This window comes from Eleutherodactylus coqui, chromosome 10 (genome assembly GCF_035609145.1).
Source record: "Eleutherodactylus coqui strain aEleCoq1 chromosome 10, aEleCoq1.hap1, whole genome shotgun sequence".
NCBI classification, from domain to species: Eukaryota; Metazoa; Chordata; class Amphibia; order Anura; family Eleutherodactylidae; genus Eleutherodactylus; species Eleutherodactylus coqui.
In genome coordinates this window covers 59,403,287-59,420,721 of record NC_089846.1, presented here as the reverse complement: position 1 = coordinate 59,420,721, position 17,435 = coordinate 59,403,287, and the positions used below count along the sequence as shown (strand labels likewise).

Sequence of the window (17,435 nt, the reverse complement as noted above, 5' to 3'; positions counted from 1 at the left end):
GGAGATTGGGTTCTGTCACTTGAAGGGGTTATACCAAGATTACAAGTTATCCGCTATTCACAGGATAGTGGATAACTTGCTGATCGGTGAGTGTCTCACCATTAAGACCCCTCCCAATATCGAGAATGAGGGTCCCATGTCGCCCGTCCTCTGCACTGCGGTGTTACTGCACCCCTGCAGTGAGGAGACTCAATGGAGCGCTGGTAACATACTTGCTGCCATTCCAGTGGTTGGGCACCTAGTTAGGTAATCCTGTTCGCCCTCATCCTTCTTCTGTCAGTGATGCACCATCCGTTTCAGAGTGCATGGCTTCCTGTCGTCACTCAGAACGGCAAGTCATTGAGGATTCCTCCAGAACAGAGGTTTGGAACCCATTCTATTGATCAGTGGGGGTTCCAACAGTGACGCCTCATCGAACAGTCATAAATTTATCCCCTAGATTGTGGATAGATGACAGCAACATGTTTCTCGTTGGGATGTGATATTGGCACGTCTGTTTGAATTGCTTCCAAATACAATATATTTCAAGTGTCCTTTAACTAAGAACAAGATCTTTAAGCATTAAAGAACCACATCCCATACGTACTATTCTCAACCTGTGCAGAGAGGACTGCAAGGAGGCAGTGAAAATGTAACTTCTCAAAAGTTAGTGACTTCTAGAGTGCAACCTGATGAACGCTTTTACTGTTTACATTATTAGTACAGTCATGAAGATATACATTATATACATGGTCCTCATAGAGCTACCAGATTGTACAGTTACACAGTCATCTGAAACAATTTACGTCTCAGTGCAGATTTGACATCCTTATTTTTCAGGCTGTAGATCAGTGGGTTAAGCATGGGGACTGCCGCGGTGTTGAACACAGAGAAAATCTTGTTGGTTTCCAGAGTGTCCATTGAAGTTGGTCTAAGGTACTGGTAGACAAGTGTCACATAAAGAAGTATGACCACAGTGAAGTGTGAAGAACACGTGTAGAAAGCTTTATGCTTTCCAGTGGAAGACTTGATTCTCAATATGGTACGGATAATAAAGATATAAGGGATAAATGTGAGTAAAAAGGGGAAGGTGGCGAGGAAGAGTCCGCAGATAAACATCAAAAAGTCAGACAGGGAGGTATCGTTACAGGAAAGTTTCAGCAGAGGGACTATGTCACAGAAGAAGTGATTTATTATGTTTGATTTATAACAGGTGAATCTGGATATAAGAATAATGTGAGGTAAAGATTCTACAAAGCCCAACCCCCAACAGACGGCAGCCAGTGAAGAACACACACCATGACTCATGATGGTGGAATAGTGCAATGGGTTACAGATAGCGACATAGCGGTCATAGCTCATGGCTGTAAGTATTAACAGTTCATTGCACACTAGAGATGTGTATATGAACATTTGAGTCAAACACGATTGTAAAGAAACTGTCTTGTCACCAGATAAAAAGCTAATAAGGATCTTATGAAGAGTGACTGTGCTGTAGGACAAGTCCAAGACGGACAGGTTACACAAGAAGAAGTACATGGGACTATGGAGATGAGGGTTTACACACACTAGTAGGAGGATGGTCATATTACCACCAACAGTAATAAGATAAATAAGGAGAACCATAAGGAAGATTGGAACTTCAAGGTTTGGAAAATCAGAAAATCCATTAATAATGAAGAAGGTCAACACTGTGTGATTTGTTGCATTCATTAGCTATAAAATCTGTAAATAAAAATTCTTGGGATTACTTATAATATAAATCAGAGACTGTCATATTTAGTCAGCAATGGATGTAGCAAATGACTGTCGTAGTGTAGCAAATGACTGTCGTACATACAAAGTTGCTTCCATCAAGGCACAGTTCACACTAATCAATCTTTCTTAAGAGCAACAGATTTTTTAGTAACTAGGCTTTTTGTGTCTTTATTTAATGGGCAAAGCACCTGTGAAACCTGCTCTTACAATCTCCTAATTGAAACGCCTTTTGCCAATTAGCACTTAGAGAAGTCATTAACACAGGATTTCACTTACTTTTTCCCTCTGCACTGTGGATAATTACTTAGTGTGCTCAATAAAGGATATAAACATTACAGCTGTTTGTCTCTTATTAGTTACAATGTGTTTGTCTGTAACTGTCTCATATAACAATCAGATCACATATTATTAATGCAGAAATCCAGATAATTTCAGAGGGTTCACTTACTTTTACTTGCAACAGTAATTGATGACATTATTTGGAACATTACGAATGGTCTGATATATTCACAAAGAAGCAACTGATTTTAAATATATTCACATTGTTGTTATCTTATCAATAGCATGTACAGTTAAAGGGGAACTAAACTTTTTACAAACTTTTGACATATCATAGTGACATGTCAGAAGTTTTGAACGGTGTAGGTCCTTGTGTTAAAGGGGTTGTCCCGCGGCAGCAAGTGGGTCTATACACTTCTGTATGGCCATATTAATGCACTTTGTAATGTACATTGTGCATTAATTATGAGCCATACAGAAGTTATCAAAAGTTTTATACTTACCTGCTCCGTTGCTGGCGTCCTCGTCTCCATGGTGCCGACTAATTTTCGGCCTCCGATGGCCAAATTAGCCGCGCTTGCGCAGTCCGGGTCTTCTGCTGTCTTCAATGGGGCCGCTCGTGCAGAATGCCGACTCCATGTAGCTCCGCCCCGTCACGTGCCGATTCCAGCCAATCAGGAGGCTGGAATCGGCAATGGACCGCACAGAAGAGCTGCGGTCCACGGAGGGAGCAGACCCCGGCGGCCATCTTCAGCAGGTGAGTATGAAGACGCCGGACCGCCGGGATTCAGGTAAGCACTCTCCGGTTTGTTTTTTTAACCCCTGCATCGGGGTTGTCTCGCGCCGAACGGGGGGGGGGGTTAAAAAAAAAAAAAAAACGTTTCGGCGCGGGACAACCCCTTTAAGACTCCTACCAAATGCTAAAACAGACAGGTAAAAGCACTTATCTGAGGGTTGTGCTCATTCGGCTGTTTCCACAAATAAATGTCAAAATGCCCAGTACAGGCAAAAAGAAAGCCCATAGGTTACTTCCAGATTAAAACTTAACCTTTATTTTAACAAATCAAAACCTTCTATAGTAAAACTACAGGCTGTCCACCAATAAAGTGTCATAGGGAGAACTAGGCATATGTAAGTGGTAGTTCAACACCCTAGTGAGGGGCACCTGGCTAACGTGAAGAGCTGGGAGGGATAAGTGTTGGCTTGCCACAGCGGCACTTACCAGGCTCTGGTCCAGAAGGGATGACATGCAGTCAAGGCCAGAGCAGAATCGCAGGTCAGCTTTGACACCTCTATGATGGGGAATGCCAATAAACAGGATGGGGGAAGTAGTAGTACTGATCACTCGTGCTGCCACCATTCCCACTCAGCGGTATGCTATGTAGCGGAGAAATGACCACAGAGATTTGTGTATAGCACATCGGGTCCCCAGGAACGGTTAGGGCCCAGTATAACTTTTACTTATTAATAAACTTTTACAACAGGTAATGCAGGTAGAATTCACTTTAGAATGTTAGCAGGCTATAGCTCAGAGGTAGGGATAATACACAGGATAAATACGGTCCTACAGTCCACATTATCTGTATGTCACCAGTCCTGGATTGGGAGCACTCCAGAGGAGGAAGGGGGGTAGGGGTCACTCCACAGACACTCTGGCAGACAATTATTAAAGAAGGCTTAGCCAAAAAACACACCGCGTGGAGGACACGTGGTTGTCACATTAAAGTACCTCTGTGCGGTGATCCTAACTACGGATGGCTGTACTGGAAAAGCCTGTAGTGTGAACTGGTACCTTGTTTAGAACTTTTGGTAGGACTCTCTCTCTCTAATGACGGAACTCACTCCTCTCAGATCCACACTCCAAACGCTACAGGATGTCGCTCCTTGACCCCCATCTTCACCTACACGGAAGCTGAAGGTGCTTCCATGTGACTCTCTGTTAGCACTCTGTAGCAGACAAGATGGAACTCCAAAGATTGAAGACCTCTTCCCACTCACATTTATAACCTCACTTGTACCACATAACAAGACAAACTGATACATTTACATGCAGGCAGTGATTTTATTACTGTTAACCTCTCAAGCGCTGGATATGACAGGACAAGCTTTGCACAGTGCATCTACATAGAACAAAACATGTATAACATTTATGGAGGGGACCAGGATGGTGTTTTGGGCCACTACAGTAGATAACTATTTAATTATAAGTATCTCAAGTGTTCTCCTTTATTGATGACTAATAATTAAACTGAGGTGTTTACTGCAGACTTTACACTCATCACTAGACTACATACATCAACCAGCCTGATCTAAAACCACAACTATAGCCCCCCAACATGTTTCGCCAACTCCTAGCGTACTCATGGGAACAGGGCTAATAGAATGCCACCACATCATTGACAAGTCTTATAAAATGCTGGGGGTGAAAACAGACCATCTCAACATCCAGTGGTGTAATAGAGAAAGATCACCACTACTGATAGACATACCTCTTGTGAGACACATCCTACCTCACCAATCTCCATGGCAAGAGGATCCTTGAATACCGTATGGAAGGCCAATTCCTGTGATTAACGTTAGCATTATAAAGTCCTATCGAAAGCGGACACCAGCACCTGCACAGAGGAATTTCACCCGTAAAGCTTATCACTTAGGCGTGCCTGTCTTATGACAATAGAGGAGCAGTAGAGACAATTAGAAACTTGAAACAAGAAGGCGTCACGCAGTAGCAAAAAGATAGTACTTAGAAAAACTACTGCAGGCTTCCCCAAGCAAGTGCGCCCATCTCTCAACATTTAAGGAACGGTGAGGATAATGCAGGACATAGACACCAACTTCTCTCAGTGCGTTAACACTTGCGTAGAGGCCAAAAACAGACACTTAGAGCAGATAGTAAATAATAAGTAGTATTTATACAATCACAAGGAACCAAGGCTTGATACTCACCATAAACTGCCTACAGCCGATACAAAAGATGTTATAGTGTTTTACTCTCACAAAAGAAGGAAGCTCTTGGGTGCATCATATTAGGTATTTAAAAATAATTATTTTGTATATTTTATAATATCTAACAGCAAAGAAACACCAATTTCCATGAGGAAAAAATATAAATATTCAAGTTAAAAGAAAGATATTACTCCAAGGCAGAGAATGAGTAAAGATACTATCCATCAATGTGGTTCCATTTGCTATCCAACTGTAGCTAGGATATTTCACAAATTATGTAAGGGACACCATATGCTCAAAAATATCCTAAGAAAGCTGTTAGAGAAAAATGTTACGATCGTGACCAAAGAAGGACTGGGTACACACACAGGTTTCATGCAGCTGGCCCTGGCTATAGGAAGGTGTGGCATGGCCCTATCGAAACAGGGACATTGCCCCAATAAGGGCAACCCAGCGGTCTTCGGATCTAGGCCCTAGCTGATCCTAGGACCCACACACCAGAACAGGATGCATTCACATGCCACATGACAGGGACTGTACAACAGCATACAAAATGCAACCACTAGTAACAGATAATAAGCTGAATATAAGTACCTGGTATTAGTTGACATTTTGTACAAGACGTGGAAGCTAGCGGGCCACTTCACGGCTCCTGGTTATACTGCTAGTCCCTACACTAACCAGGAGCCCAGAAGAACCGGACACAGTTCACACAGCACGCTGCAACAGGACACAGATAGCAGGTCACACAGCAAGCTAACACAAAACAGACAGAATTTAAACGTACAAACGGACATGAACCAGCAAGACACAGATCACACAGCAAGCTTGCAACAGACAAGGATTCATGGCTGCTTACCCTTAACACTAGACACAGACTGACCAGGAGCTGGGTTTATATGTGAGCACAGACCCAGGAGATTTGCTAGCAGGAAGTACCACACCCAGCCAGCTCAATTAACCCTCAACCACCTGTAGCTGTGCTGCTAGGAAGCTTAGAACTACAGATCCCAGCAGCACATGTAACAAAAAACTTTCATTGAGCTCCACTGGGCTTTTACAGTTACATCTAAAAATCCATCTTGCCTCCTCTTTTGGAAGCCTATTAACAAGATTACCTTGATGAGGGCCTAGTCAACGGCGACAAATGCCCTAGAATTTCAGATCTTTAAAATCACCTCCATGTACAGTATTTACATGTCTCACCAACAGTGTATCCAATTTTGTTTGTATGGCACTAAGATGCTTTGAAATCCATCAGCGAAATATTAACCCCTTAGTGACCACCCTATCGTGCTTTTACATCCTGCTGTTGCAGGAAGTGTATGGAGGGAGATAGCACTTCTATCTCCCTCCATACATCACGGGTGTCAGCTGTTTATTACAGCTGACAACAGCCGAGCGGCTGATTGGGGCTGCTAACCCTTTAAATGCCTCTGTCAAAACTGACAGCAGCATTTAAATCCCCCGCATGGGCCCGTACGGTCCCCCCGTGTTGAGATCGGGAATGCCATGTGGGTTTCATGGCAGCTGGGGGCCTTCTGAAAGGCCCAAGGGATGTCATGGAAGAACGCTGATCAAGCCATCCCCGTGAGGTGGCTTGATAGGATGCCTGTTAGAATGCAGTATGATGTAATGCTGTAGCATTATATCATACTGCAGAAGCGATCAGAGCATAGCAGGCACCCCTGGGGGATAAAATAAAATGGACAAATAAGAACAATACAATTTTATTAATTATTTTTAAAAAAAAGTTATAAAAGTTAAAAAAAACAACCCTTTTGCCATACATATTTTATATCGCTGCGTACAAGCCTGATCTATCAAAATAATGCATTAATTACCACACACGGTGAACAACCTCTGAAAAAGAAAATAAAGAACACCAGAAATGTGCTTTTTTGGTCACCCGGTTTCCAAGAAATAAAATCGAATAAAAAGCCATCAAAAAGTAGTATCCATTTAAAAATAGTACCAATGGAAACTACAGGATGTCCCGCACAAAATGAGCCTTTGCATAACCTTGTTGACAGAAAAATAAAAAAGTTATTGTGTGCAGAAGATGAAGACAGGACAGAAAACAATTTAAAGAAATTAAATATCTTAAAAAAAAATATATAAATAGTACAGCAAAAAAAAAACTATATAAGTTTGGTATCGTAGTAATCGTACTGACCCATAGAATAAAGTTATGTCATTTTTGTTGCAGTTTGTTTGCCGTAGAAGCAAGACGCACCGAAAGATGGCGGAATGTCATTTTTTTTCCATTTCTCTCAACTTAGAATTTTTAAAAAGTTTTTCAGTACATTATATGGTACATTAAATAGCACCATTCAAAAATGCAACTCGTCCCGCAAAAAACAAGTCCCCATACAGCTACGTCGATGGATAGATAAAGGAGTTACGTTTTTTCAAAAGGTCGGAGTAAAAAAAAGAAAATGGAAAAAAGCAAAAAAGTGTGGTCACTAAGGGGTTAGCATCTTCCATCATGCAGGGTTGTAAAGTCTATGGCATAGTATTGGATAGTCTATCAATTGTAGGAGCACTGAAGTTGCCTATGCGGTTAAATGTTCCTGTCTCAAGATTTATTTAGGAAAGACCCTACAGGAATTCCAGTGACAAATTTCAAAACATCCTAGTGCCATACGAACAAAATGGGATACATTGTTGGCAAAACATGTGAATACAGTACACACAGTCAGAGAAGCTAGGCGGCTATCTTTGTCCAGGATGGGAGGGTCAATTTTGGCACATGCATAAATATTACATATATACGATTATATTGAATTGCATTACTGTTCTATTTACTATGCTTATAAATTTAAGGGGTTTCAGTGCATATTTTGATAAAATTGTAAGAGCCTATTTGCCTCGACAAGGAGACTTCAGATGGGACTGTACTGTAATAGACTTATCTCTCCTGGGTCTAGGCCTACAAAATGAACTCAGGGCATGTGGGATCAAAGCTAAACTACAAGCCATGGACAGGTGAGTAGGAACGTATGGCCAAAATGTAGGCAAAATGTACAATACAAAAAAAAAGGAAACTAGGTCAGCACATCCAATCAAATAAATAAGTGCGCAGGTGCAAGGTATCATGGCCAAAATACAAAGGCAGACACACAATAAACAGCAGGCTACTATTTCAAGTGCTAAGACAAACTAGGTCCCATTTAAAGAAATCGCCTTGTCGCAGGCAGATGGGTTCTCACAATTTGATCAAATTGTGGACGGAGGCTCTGTTCATATCTGTGATCTAATGCTCCCTTCAGTGCCTAAAGCACAAAATCATGGACAAAATAGCAGAATGATGCACTATTTTGTCCTAATAGTAGTAGTAATAATACTTGACACTTTCTGTTATGTAGAGAAAACATTTCAGCAGTCTTCTCATTGAAAGGTAACACCTATACAGTATATAGATTACACAGGATCGACCTTTCACAATAGCTGATGGTCACAGCTCACCTCCTCCATTTCACTGCACAAGTCACATAGCATTCCTGCAAAGTCAGTGGGTCCCCTGCTATTCATTATTTCTATGGCTAATGAACTGCCGTAAAGCATATCTCTAAATGCTGTTAACTACAGCAAAAACAAAATGCCTGCCTCCATAGTCATGTACAGGCAAGAAAATAAAAAAAATCTGCAATCAAAAAACTAAAAGATTTTAAAAAATGTAAAATGTAGCAATATCTGGCTGAAATTATTTTAAAAAAATCTAGGTTATACATTCTCTTTAAGGTCTTGTACACACAGGCATAAGCGAATTTCGGACATTCAAATACGCCACATATTTACACGACCGAAATGCTATTTTGCTTGTTTCGGTGTGAATGCCGTGTATTTGCAAAAAAATACGCACAAAATTAGATTGATTTTGTGCATATATGCACAGCAAATACACAAGTCCATTGATTTCAATCGGCTCTGTCTGGTGGGCAGATGCGCACCAAGATAGGCCATGCCGCATATTTCCTAACGTGGTCGCGCATCGCGCAAAAAACATACGCTCGTGTGAATAAACCCATTGAAATCAATGATTTGTATTCACTGCATATTACACACACAAAATGTACTTGTGAAATACACTGCGCAAATAAGCTACTGTGAACGAGCCCTTAGTCAAAGAAGTCGATCTGTACGGATGGCAGCTGTGTCATGACTAAAACTGGACCATATACAGGATTATTTCATTATGACCTTATGGCGTAAAGCTGTAACATAATGTATTCAATCGTAGGAAATACAAACCTCGGAATAATGAGAGCAGGGAAGTAAAGACTGTATCACATAGGAGTAGAGCGGTCAGAAGCAGACGGTTTGGTAAATGGTCAGTTGAAATGACTGATGGTTGTAATACGTTTTAGTAAGTTCTAATGTATCATTGTCAGCAATCACTATATAAGTATATATAATGTACACATAGCAGGGAGATTTATAAGTGAGATGGCTTTAATACTCCAGAGGAAACGCCTCAGTAGGTTTAGATTGCATTTGTTTTCCCCAAGCTCAATTAGTAAGTCTTCCAAGATAATACATTCAGACTTGTTATTTTCAGCCACAGTGATCACACGTAATTAGATTCTAGATCTACTTTTATGATGTTGAATTCAGATTTTATTCAGTTTTACTGTTTTGGTATCTAAATAGGTTTTATTGGCGAAGTCAAAGAGTTGGAACAGACAATAGAGTATACTACAGCGGTTCCAGCACTATTCAGTATATGTTCATATAGGTTCCAATTGCATTCTAGTCTTACCAGCACCATGCAGTTTAAAGCTTAGGCACTAGCGATGAGCGTATTAGGGTACTCAAGATGCCCGTTACTCGAGACGAACACCACGCGGTATTCGAGTCAATTGCATTTCCTTCCCCGCATGTTTAGCGCCATTTTCTAGCCAATAGACATGCGGGGAAGGCATTACCACTTTCTGCTGTGACGTGCAGCCCTCTGCCCGCCAACAGCATCCAGCAATGTCTCTCAGCGCAGCGTTCAGCTGTCACCAACACAAGTGTTGGAGCGAAAGTGCAAATACGCCACCACCCACCCGCATGCGCAAGCTTTAAACGTGCACATTGCCAAATTAATCAGCCTGGAGATGCTGCCATACAGGCTTGTGGAAACGGAGGCTTTCAAAACATGATGGCGGCAGCGATCCCGCGCTACTCGGTCCCCAGTCGCCACTATTTTTCCTGGCGTGCCATCCCCGCCCTACACCAGCATGTCTCCCGCAAGATAAATCGTGCCCTCACCAACGCGGTTACTGGGAAGGTCCATTTAACCACGGACATGTGGACAAGTACTGGCGAGCAGGGCCACTATATCTCCCTGACAGCACATTGGGTGAACTTGGTGGGGGCTGAGACCAAGTCAGAGCCTGGGACGGCTCACGTCCTACCCACACCCAGAATAGCGGGTCCTACCTCAGTGCTGGTATCTGCGGCGTTTTATGCCACCTCCTCCAAAACCTCTCCCTCCTCCTCCACCACCTCTACCTCTCAATTAAGAAGTGTGAGCACATCGCCAGCAGTCGGTAGCGCGCGGCGCAGCAGCACAGCACAAACTAATCAGCTTAGGTGACAAGAGGCTCACGGCCCCCGAGCTGTTGCAGGGTCTGACAGAGCAGACCGACCTCTGGCTTTTGCCGCTGAGCCTCCAACCGGGCATGGTTGTGTGTGACAACGGCCGTAACCTGGTGGCGGCTCGGCAGCCTCACACACGTGCCATGCCTGGCCCACGTCTTCAATCTGGTGGTTCAGCTGTTTCTGAAAAACTACCCCCACTTGTCTCACCTGCTCGGCAAGTGCGCCACGTCTGCGCACATTTCCGCAAGTCCACCACGGACGCTGCCACCCTGAGGACCCTGCAACGTCGGTTTCAGCTGCCAGAGCACCGACTGCTGTGCGACATGCCCACACGCTGGAATTCTACACTGCACATTTTGGCCAGGCTGTATGAGCAGCGTAGAGCAATAGTGAAATACCAGTTGCAACATGGGCGGCAGAGTGGTAGTCAGCTTCCGCAATTCTTTACTGAGGAGTGGGCATGAATGGCAGATATCTGCCAGGTCTTCGGAAACTTTGAGGAGTCTACCCAGATGGTGAGCGGCGATGCGGCAATCATTAGCGTTACCATCCTGTTGCTTTGCCTGCTGAGAAGTTCGCTGCTAAGCATAAAGGCCGACACTTTGCGGTTGGAACAGGTGACAGGGGATGACAGTATGTCGCTTGATAGCCAGACCACCCTCATGTCTATATCTCAGCGCGTTTTGGAGGAGGATGAGGAGGGGGAGGGGGAGGAGAATGATGAGGCGGGGAATAGACAGCTGGCCACACTGCAGAGGGTACCCATGCTGCTTGCCTCTCATCTGTTCAGTGTGTATGGGCTGAAGAGGAGGAGGAGGATCCTGAAAGTCATCCTAGTGAGGACAGCAATATGTTGCATAATGGGACCCTAGCACACATGGCTGACTTCATGTTAGGCTGCCTTTCCCGTGACCCTCAGGTTAGATGCATTCTGGCCAACTTGGATTACTGGGTGTACACCCTTCTAGACCAATGGTATAAGGAGAACCTTTCCATTTACATTCCCGAAGAGGAAAGGGGTACGAGAGTGATGCAATATCACAGGGCCCTGGTGGAAAAACTGATGGTAAAGTTCCCATCTGACAGCGCTAGTGGCAGAAGACGCAGTTCCGAGGGCCAAGTAGCAGGGGAGGCGCGGGGATCAGGCAGCATGTCCAGCGCAGGCAGGGGAACACTCTCCAAGGCCTTTGCCAGCTATATGGCTCCCCAGCAAGACTGTGTCACCACTCCCCAGTCAAGGCTGAGTCGGAGGGAGTACTGTAAAAAGATGGTGAGGGAGTACGTAGCCAATCGTACTCCGTGATGCTTCAGCTGAATACAACTATTGGTTGTCAAAGCTGGCCACGTGGCACAAACTTGCGCTGTACGCCCTGGAGGTGCTGGCCTGCCCTGCCGCTAGCGTCTTGTCAGAGAGGGTGTTTAGTGCAGCTGGGGGAATCATCACAGATATGCGTACCCACCTGTGAATTGCCAGTGCCAACATGGTTACACTCATAAAGATGAACAAAGGCTGGATTTCCCCAGACTTCTCTTCTCCACCGGCGGAAAGCAGAGGAACCTAAAGATTCTTTTCGCTGCAACAGGAGAAAAATGCATCCTCTATCACCACCAAAAAGGGGGAATTAGCTTCGTCAATCACTCTCGGATATTATTACTCCCCCTCCTCCTACTCCTCCTCCTAAAACAGCATGTCATCACGCTGAACTGCCAATTTTTCTGCGGCCCAAAAAGCTCTGTTTAAAAGTTTACAATTTTTCAAAGTTTCAAAAGTATTTATACTTTAAAAGAAACCAATTTTTTTCACAGGGCTGCCTCCAGGCTCTGTTACAAATGAAGCAACAGCGAGCTGTATCTTTAAAAAATGTTTATGGGTTTCACCTGCCCTTGCAGTTGAGCAATTTTTCAGGGGTACACTTGTACTTTTGGTACACCAATTTTTCAGGCCCTTGCCTATACTGTTATCTAACTAATTTTTACACTCTTGGTAACCAAATTTTTTCAGGTGTTCGCCTATACTCTTGGTACACCAATGTTTCAGGGGTTCGCCTACACTCTTGCTACAAATATGTTACAAGGGTCTGCCTATACACTTGGTACAGAAATGTTAAAGGGGTTCGCCTATACTCTTGCTACATAAATGTTACTGCGGTCCGCCTATACTCTTGTTACAGAAATGTTACTGGGGTCTGCCTATACTCTTGCTACAGAAATATTACAGGGGTCCGCCTATACTCTTGCTACATAAATGTTATTGGGGTCCGCCTATACTCGTGCTACATAAATATTACTGGGGTCCGCTTATACTCTTGCTACAGAAATATTACAGCTGCACTAGAGTCCGCTTGAGGCCCACAATTACTGAGGGTGTTGGCAGAGGCCGAGGTTCTTGGCGGGGTGAAACTGCCTTGTTTGGGCACTCTGATTTCTTTATGTGTAATACCGTATTTGAGTTTCATAGGCTCGCCTATGCTGTGGGTGCACAAAGACTTCCCATTACTTTGTTTTACCTGTCTGGCAGAAATACACTGACTGACTTGGCTAGGATGCAAACGGCTTTCCCATTGCGGTGTTTTACCTATCTAGCACAAATACACTGAATGACTAGGGCAAAAGTGTGGGCCGAGGTCTTGGGCGGGGTGAAACTCTGCCATGTTTGGGCACTCTCTTTTCTTCATGTTTAATACTGTCTTTGAGTTTCATGGTCTCGTCTATGCTGTGGGTGCACAAAGGCTTTTCCCATTGCATTGTTCAGGTATCTGACACATACAAAGAATGAATTGGGCAGAAATGTGGGCCGAGGCGGAGGTCCTTGGTGGGTGAAACTCTGCCATGTTTGGGCACTCTGATTTCTTCATGTGTAATACTTTCCTTGGGTTCCAGGGGCTTGCCTATGCTGTGGGTGCATAACGACTTCCCATTGCGTTGTTTTACCTCTCTGGCACAAATACACTGACTGACTAGGGCAGAAATGTGGGCCGAGGCTGAGGCCCTTGGCGGGGTGAAACTCTGCCATGTTTGGGCACTCTGTTTTCCTCATGTGTAATACCATCTTTCAGTTCCTTGGGCTCGCCTATGCTGTGAGTGCACAAAGACTTCCCATTGCGGTGTTTTACCTGTCTGGCACAAATACACTGACTGACTAGGGTAGAAACGTGGGCCGAGGCCCTTGGCGGGGTGAAATTCTGCCATGTTTAGGCACTCTGTTTTCCTCATGTGTAATACCATCTTTCAGTTCCTTGGGCTCGCCTATGCTGTGGGTGCACAAAGACTTCCCATTGCGGTGTTTTACCTGTCTGGCACAAATACACTGACTGACTAGGGCAGAAATGTGGGCCGAGGCCGAAGTCCTTGGCGGGGTGAAACTCTGCCATGTTTGGGCACTCTGATTTCTTCCTGTGTAATACTATCTTTGTGTACTGACAGCATAGGCGAGCCAGGAGAAGAGGCAGCGGTGTCACCCGCAGGCAGTGATTGTCCTTGGTTGCAGGTAGTGTGGTGCTTAGCTAAGATGTGCCAGCGCGTGTGCCTTGCTCATGAGGGTTTGTCCCAAGTAAATTGTTAGGGGGGGTGACCGTCAGGCTCTTGCCCCCATTTTGGCTTAATAGTGGGACCTGGGAGCCTCAGATGCAGCCATGCATGCTGCCCCTGCCCTTGCCTATCCGTTTCTGTGGTGTTTCCATGACTTTCTGATGTTTCACAAGTAATCACCAATGCGGAGCATCGGTCCCATACAAAAATGCTCGAGTCCCCCATTGACTTCAATGGGGTTCGTTACTCGAAACGAGCTCTCGAGCATTATGAAAAGTTCGACTCAAGTACCGAGCACCCGAGCGTTTTGGTGCTCGCTCATCTCTATTAGGCACAGATGCGCAGGATCAGCACAATAGGTTACTCATCACGGAGCGATGCTAGAAACATTGATTAATATTAAATATTAATATGCTTTATCTTTGTGGGTTTGGGCTGTGTATGGGTGTTTGGTGAGGCAGGGGCAGCCACATGAACACTGATTCGCACTAGTAATTGATTGTTGAAGGGGCGTTCCCAAGACAAACGTTTATCACCTACAGTATGCAAAGGATAGGTGATAAAAGTCTGATTGGTGGAGGGCTCACTGCTGAGACCTCCACCTGATTCCAAGAACGGGAGTCCCATGTCCCCCTCTTCTTTTCACTGTGGGCTCACTGCACACCCAACAGTAAGGAGGATATTGAATGCCTGGAATCTTATGCTCTACTTAACCTTTATAACACTACACCATAAAGACACAGAGTCCATATGGATTTTAAAGGCCAGGGCGTTTATTTAAACAGGGTTATCTAATAGCTGGAAACAACTATAACCAGTTACAATACATAGCCTCAGTTCTACATACGTGAGTTTACTCACCAACTAACCAAGTTTAAATATAGTTTATGCCCACCTGCAGGAGGCAGTTCCCCATTTAAATCGTGACAAAGCAAAACAATAGGGAGGACGGACAGGCCAAATCCTATGTTGATGTGCAGACTGCGACCCAGTCAAGCCAGCACCTCTTTATATAAACAGCTCAACTCTCCAACCCATCATTGCCATCCAATCAGCTACTGTTGCTGGACCACTTCCATCGGGGCAAAAGCCTCCTGGCTGGATCCCGCCCATTTCCACCATCCAATCCTCTTCCGTTTCCAGGGCTTTCCAACCTCCCGGGTAACCTCCAGAAATTTCCAGGTTACCAGTAGCTGACCCTGAAATTGCCTTAACAGACACAGGTTATGAATCCCCAGCCCCTTCACATAAGGGCCTTTACCATCATTAACCCTTCGTTAACCCTTTCTTGCTCAGATTCCATGAGTCTTTAGTCCCTTCAGCCATACATGGTGATACTCCATTTAGCTGTAACTTGGTGGAGATAGCTGACACTTGTACTCGGCTGTTTCTGAGGAGAAGTGGGAGACCCAGGAACCCCATTTTTGAGATCGATGGGGGTCTCACTGATGAAACCCCCACCAATTGGACTTTCATCCTGGGAATGCCCCTTTAACATTTACACTTTTGGATAGTAAGACCACATGTTGCGGCTGAACACACGCAGGAAACCACGCCCACACAGAGTGGCTAATGGCTGCACGATTTTGCCAATTTTGGCTTGGTTTGGTTGTGTTTGTACAGCCACACTGTGCAGTCTCATCTTTAGGGGGCCAGTAACATAGGAGATTCTGCTGTTCATGTTAGAGGACATTTACATGAGAGTTTTTCTAAATGCACAGTCAAAAATGCATCAAATGGAACATATGGCTTAATCAATATCCCCATCAATTTAAAACATGACTTTTGCCCATGACTCCCTCCACTAAACCCCATTAAATATTAAAAAGGTACACAAAGGTTACCTGTTATTACTTGTTTCAAATGTTTACAGAGATTTCAACAAATCAATTCGAACCTCTCAGGTTACAGTTAAACTTATGAAGCTAATTTGTATCCATAGACTAATTTCTGTGTAATACTGTAATGACTTTACATCCTAACATGTACTGATGTCTGCAATTACAATGTTAGTTGAATGTTAACCTAAATATCAATAAAAATATTGAAATACAAAGAAAAAGAAAATGCATTGAAAGCAGAATACAGTCTTACGGAGCTGCCGTGCTTAGCATACAATGAAAAGGCTCTTCAAATAGCAGATCACTGTGGGTGCCAAGAGTCAGAATCCCACTAATTTCATACTGATGACATAAGCTATTTGAAGTGGCCATGGTGCTGAGCGGAGGGCCACAGCCTCTTGTTTTGCAGCTCAATACCGTTCATTTGGATAGAAAAGTCTTCAATATTTAATTGGCCAGTGTTGATCACATGAGCAACTCCAGCCAATCAGAGAACAGGTGTAGTGCATTGGTCATCTAACAATACGAATGCACTGTAGGGATTAGGTAGTTTGAAGATTGCATTGGCCATCTTAGATGGCCAAAAACAGAACCTAGAACTGGTGGATTGGAGACACAGCTGAGAAGAACAACTGCAGGCAATATAACCCCACCACCTTCGGTCCCAGGACAGGATTTTTATTCTGAAACCCGGGGGGGGGGGGGGGGGGTTACAAGAATATGGAAAATGTGTAATCTGTTTTAGCAGCTAAAAGCGCTCCGCTAGCGGCATTGTGATAATACAAAGAGAGTTCTCAGGAATGCTGTGTTTTGTAGTTTTTTTTTTATTATATTGGAATGGTGTCCTTTAATTATTTCTCTCAATGTGGTTATTGTATATTTCAAATGACCAGGACATATAAATGATGACGTTTATATAAATTGGAATAGAGAAAAAGTTGTCTTTTATTCTGTTATTCGAATTACATTTTAACATATATTTTAAATACACTTTACAAACATTTTCCCATACACTCCAGGCTAACGGCATACATAACTGAAAGTTATTTTGATTACATTTATTTCTAATATAAACTTTTTTCACATTTTTCCCCACTCATTTATGTGTACCTTGCACATGAGGTATTATAATATTTATCCCCTGCACCTTTCCTTTTTCGGCGAGAAGGTGCTATAATAATTTTAAGGTCTATGATTCCCTAAATGGAAACTCCAGTTCATCTCCAACAACTCCCCTTTAAATAGGTTTCTTAATTTCATGTGCTCATCATCATATCTTGTTATAGACAAAAACACACATCTCAGCATTATCCTTCCTTTGTCCTTGATTTTTCAACTTAAAACCTTCAGCTTGCGTTTCTATTTTCCCCTTATCTTGTACTTTTTTCAATTAGTTTCCTCAAAAAAAGTTTAATTTGCTTAATATTGTACAATGGCAAGTTGCTTATTCAAATATTCTTCCATTGAGCAATTTTATCAGATTTGTTTTATTTGTCCAAATGGAATGTTGAACGT

General features: G+C 43.5%; 1 protein-coding gene across 1 annotated transcript; it reads right to left on the bottom strand.

Moving 5' to 3' along the window:
- Positions 1-759: 759 nt before the first annotated feature.
- Positions 760-1,892, bottom strand: LOC136581066 (olfactory receptor 8D1-like). Its single transcript, XM_066582058.1, has one exon. It carries the CDS (start codon positions 1,690-1,692, stop codon positions 760-762), a length of 933 nt encoding a protein of 310 aa, XP_066438155.1. The 5' UTR covers positions 1,693-1,892.
- Between the last annotated feature and the right edge of the window lie 15,543 nt (positions 1,893-17,435).

Coding starts and splice junctions, on each gene's coding strand:
- LOC136581066 (XM_066582058.1), bottom strand. CDS start 1,692: ATGAATGCAACAAATCACACAGTGTTGACCTTCTTCATTATTAATGGA.